The 4,520-nt window shown below is 38.2% G+C and overlaps 1 protein-coding gene across 1 annotated transcript; it reads left to right on the top strand.

The window, feature by feature from the left end:
• Positions 1-3,174: 3,174 nt before the first annotated feature.
• On the top strand, positions 3,175-4,047 carry LOC145814647 (G-type lectin S-receptor-like serine/threonine-protein kinase At5g24080). The gene is made up of 3 exons (XM_082911619.1): positions 3,175-3,185; positions 3,295-3,375; positions 3,678-4,047. The coding sequence occupies exons 1-3, from the start codon at positions 3,175-3,177 to the stop codon at positions 4,045-4,047; spliced, it is 462 nt and encodes a 153-aa protein (XP_082767745.1).
• Positions 4,048-4,520: the final 473 nt, after the last annotated feature.

Genomic DNA, 4,520 nt, shown 5'->3' with positions numbered 1-4,520 from the left:
CCTAGCGAATCCACGCCCGAATTGAACCAACCTCTATGTGTCTCTTCCAACCCCATTTTCACCTCGGAATTATCTTTACGATGAGCCACTCCAGAATCCACCAAAGCTTCAAGCTCAAATTCTTCAGAATCCACTAAAGAACAACTCTCTCTTTTGTATAGAATTAACAAACGAACCTTTGATGTATGCTTCTTAAACCATGAGTTAAATACTCAATGAAACATCAAAGAAAACTAGCAAGATATCCCCAATATAAACCCTAGAATCCAAGAAGAACATCTGGAGAAGTAATCCTAGATTTGGACTGAAACACGTATTTATAGAAAACCGTCCCACGATCTCCGCTCGAGCGTCAAATTGGCCGCTCGAGCGCAGAAAGTTCCGCTCGAGCGGGAAAAAACAACATCCAGTATTTTTGCAGGTGAACAAACTTCTGAAACCCAGCATTCTCTGCTCGAGTAGGGGAATGTCCGCTCGAGCGGACAGGCAACTTTGAATGCATTTCTGCATTTTACTTCGGGGGCGCTGCCCCTCGACCCTGCCGTGGCGCTACCCCGGACCCGCCAAGGGGCGCTGCCCCCTAGACCCCCGCGAGCTGACCGGGCAGCTTGATCCCCGTCATAATCGGCGCAGTCACAATCTTGAAAGTATTAACATCACAAACTTCTCTTCAAGGCACAATTCAAGTTGGATTCGCATTTAAACACTCATAGCCTCACTGAAATAAAAAGTACGAAAACAAATACAACTTAAAGGAGTTTTGTCAAACGGGGTTGCCAAGAATAAAAACCTAACAGATTTGAAATGTAGCACTTTCCTCGAAGTTTGTAACTCACCTTTCTTCTTCAACACCTTCTTCTCCATTGCTTTCCCCAAAGAAAAACAAAAACTAGTGACCAAGAAGAAGAAACAGAGCTGTAATGACAAACACCACCAACGGGTCTATCTGGCAATATTTGTTATGCTGTTATTATCTTTTTCATAGCCTCAGTATCCTTCTTTCACGATGCCCAATTTCCACGTCCAATGGCAATGTTAAGTACTTCTTGGATCAACAAGCCCTCAATTTACATTGAAGTTACCGATTTTATCGGTTTAAGTCTCACACCCGTCCTCGAAGGATCATCAAGGGCTCACATTTGATCTGTGGTTTCTATTGCCCTACTCAACAAACTCAAGCATGCCTCTTTGGTGTTGTACTCTTCGGTAGTAGATATTGTTTTAGCGACAACTCACCTTCTATAATTGCACTAGAACTAGTTTGGTCTGCTAATCGGGATCGTCCTGTTCAAATTGACGCCACCTTACAACTCACTGGAGATGGAGATTTGATATTGCATGACGCAGATGGCACTTTCGTATGGTCTACCAACACATCAGGAAAGTCCATCTTCGGCATGAATTTCACTAAATTGGGAAACCTGGTCCTCTTTGATCAAAACAATACCACGGTTTGGCAGCCGTTTGATCACCCAACTGACTCCTTGCTTGTTGGCCAGACTTGGTCTCGTAGCCAGAAGCTTACCTCCAGCAAATCCGTATTGAACTTGACTCCAGGTTTGTTTTCTCTTAAAGTTCACGATTATTATAATATGGTGGTGTCTTATGTAGAATCCAATCCACCCTTGCCCTATTTTAAATCCTATGTAGGAGTGAAATACGTTAAATTCGAGAAAGAAAGTTTTTTGGGGCAAAAAATCCTTGTTGCATCATCATCATCGTCACCTCATCGTCAGTTCATAAGGTTAGATCCTGATGGGCATTTGAAGGCTTATAAGTGGAATGGATTGAATTGGAATGTGATGGCTGATCTGATGACATTAGATATTGGTGACTGCGGTTATCCCACGATGTCAGGGCCGACCCTGAGTTTTCGGGGGCCTAAGGCAAAATAATTTTTCGGGGCCTTTTAGATAGTCATAAAAATAAAATAAAAATCACCCTGTTTGGTTTAGAATTTTCAAAAATAATTATCTAAGTTTGCAATTTGTATTTTTTTTATATTTTTTGTATTTGGCAACTTTTTTTTGCATTTTTCTAAAAAAAAAAAACACAAATATTATAATTTTTAAGTGTATCTATATTAGATGTATCTACAAAATAAATAAATAAAATTGCATAAAATATTTCTAAAAAATACTAAAAAACACATAATTGGGCCATAAAAAGAAAAGGGAAAAAAATAGGCCCCATAGACATATACATATATTTTATTTCTTATTTTTTAATTGGGCTAATAATTAACACTTATAAATATTTTTTAACTGGGCCTTTTATCAATTGGGCCAAATAGAACTTTTGAGGCATTTTAAAATGGCCTAAATTAATTAAACAAAATTGGGCCATTTTGAATTTTGGATATAGTACAAGATAATGAATTTGGGGGCCTAATTTTTGGGGCCCTAGGCACAGGCCTCACTGGCCTTAGCCCAAGGTCGACCCTGCATGGTGTGTGGCAATTATGGCATCTGTTCTTCAAATAGACAATGCAGTTGTCTTAAGGAAGCCATCTAAAACAACACCTTCTAGCAAAAAAATTCTAGGCAACCCAGCCTTGGATGTTCCCTTGTTACACCCATTTCTTTTGACCATTCTCAATATCACACCTTTTTGAAGCTTAAGAATACTAGTTTCTTTTACTCTAACTTCCACGAATACTTCCCCTCAAACTTTTACTTGGATGAAAAATTAGCATTAGAAGATTGCAAGAAGAGTTGCTTGAAAAACTGTTCATGCAAAGTAGCTCTTTTGCACATAATTTGGGCTATTTTTCAAAGTAAGGTGGCTTATTATTGTCTGAAGTCTTTTCTCTTATAAGTAACAAGGGAACAATGTATGAGAACGTTGTTGTATTTCTTAAAATGCAGAAATCTCCAACTAGACAGAATCCTATTCCTTCAGCAACAAATTCTCCTCAAAAGAAATCAAGGCAAGTCAAGATCATATTGGGTTCCAGTCTCGGAGATTTTTTTGTTGTATTTTTTTTGGTTGCCTCTTGCATTTTCTTTTTCAAAAAGAAACAAAAGTCTGAGGATTTTGATGAGTTCTTTGTTGATCAAGTACCAGGGATGCCTACCAGATTTTCTTACGAAGAATTGAGAGCCACGACAAGCAATTTCAATGATAAGCTCGGGGAAGGAGGATTTAGGTCAGTGTTTCAAGGGACATTAAGCGATGGCACCAAAGTAGCGGTGAAGCATCTCAATGGTTTTTAGCTGAAGTTGAAACAATAGGCAGCATTCACCAGGCCAATTTGGTGAGATTAATTGGATTTTGTGCTGAAAAACCATATAGGCTTCTAGTTTACGAGTACATGTCCAATGGATCATTGGATACATGGATCTTCCAAAGGCGCCAGGAGCAAACTCTTGTGTGGTAATCCAGAAAGAAGATCATTATGGATATAACCAAGGGACTAACCTATCTTCACGAGGAATATAGGCAAAAGATACTTCATTTGGATATCAAACCCCAAAACATCCTTTTAGATGAAGACTTCCATGCAAAAATTTCTAATTTTGGATTGTCAAAACTAATTGATAAGGACCAAAGCCAAGTTGTAACAATGATGAGGGGAACACCAGGCTATTTGGCTTCCGAATGGTTGAGCTCAATTATCACTGAGAAACTATAGATGTTTATAGCTTTGGTGTCGTGGTCTTGGAAATGTTGTATAGGTGCAAAAATTTGGATATGTCTCAGCCTGAGGAAGATATGCATCTGCTAGATCTGTTTAAGAGGAAGGTAGAAGAGGAACGACTTCTGGATATCATTGATAAATACAATGATGACATGCAAACACATAGAGCAAAAGTTGTGGAGATGATGAGGGTTGCTGTGTGGTGTCTACAAAGTGATTTTTCCAGGAGGCCTTCCATGTCGGTGTTGGTTAAGGTCTTGGAGGGTTCTACAGATGTTCAAAGCAATTACGATTATAACTTCACAACTCCTGTGGCACCAAGACCAATTACAGTTGCTGGTCACCAAGGGGATGCCATTGGCACTACTATTCCATTATTTGCATCAGCTTTATCAGGACCAAGGTAAATAAAGTAGACTCCAACAAGCAAATTACAACTGGTTGTTTCAAGTTTTTGTATTCCATTTCATATGTAGTGAACTATAATCGAAGATTTTTATTTGTGCAAATCACAATCCATGATACCAAGATTAATGGTGTTTTAGGTAGAGTTGACAAAATTTCAACTCTCTCAATAATATTTGCCCCTTTTATTTCTTCAAGTTCTTCCATCATCATTTCCATAGTACATACAAAACTACATGAATATAGTGAGCTAGATTTCCCATAGTTTTAATTCAAACATTTTCAAGTTCTATAGTGAAGGCGAAGTACATAGATATTTTGTGAGACTATGAGAATTTCTCATGATTCAAGTAAAAGAAGAGAACATCAAATTAGTGGGTTACAATTCAAACTTTATTCTCCAAAAGATGTGTCAATGAATAGTAAATTAAGTTTCAAGAAGGAATAAAGCCGGCTTATATTTTGGACAAATTTA

The sequence above is a fragment of the Camellia sinensis genome, unplaced genomic scaffold (genome assembly GCF_055761805.1).
Source record: "Camellia sinensis isolate YWXY unplaced genomic scaffold, ASM5576180v1 Unanchor12, whole genome shotgun sequence".
Lineage (NCBI taxonomy): Eukaryota > Viridiplantae > Streptophyta > Magnoliopsida > Ericales > Theaceae > Camellia > Camellia sinensis.
Note: the sequence above shows the minus strand (reverse complement) of the source record. Positions and strands in the feature narration are given on the sequence as shown.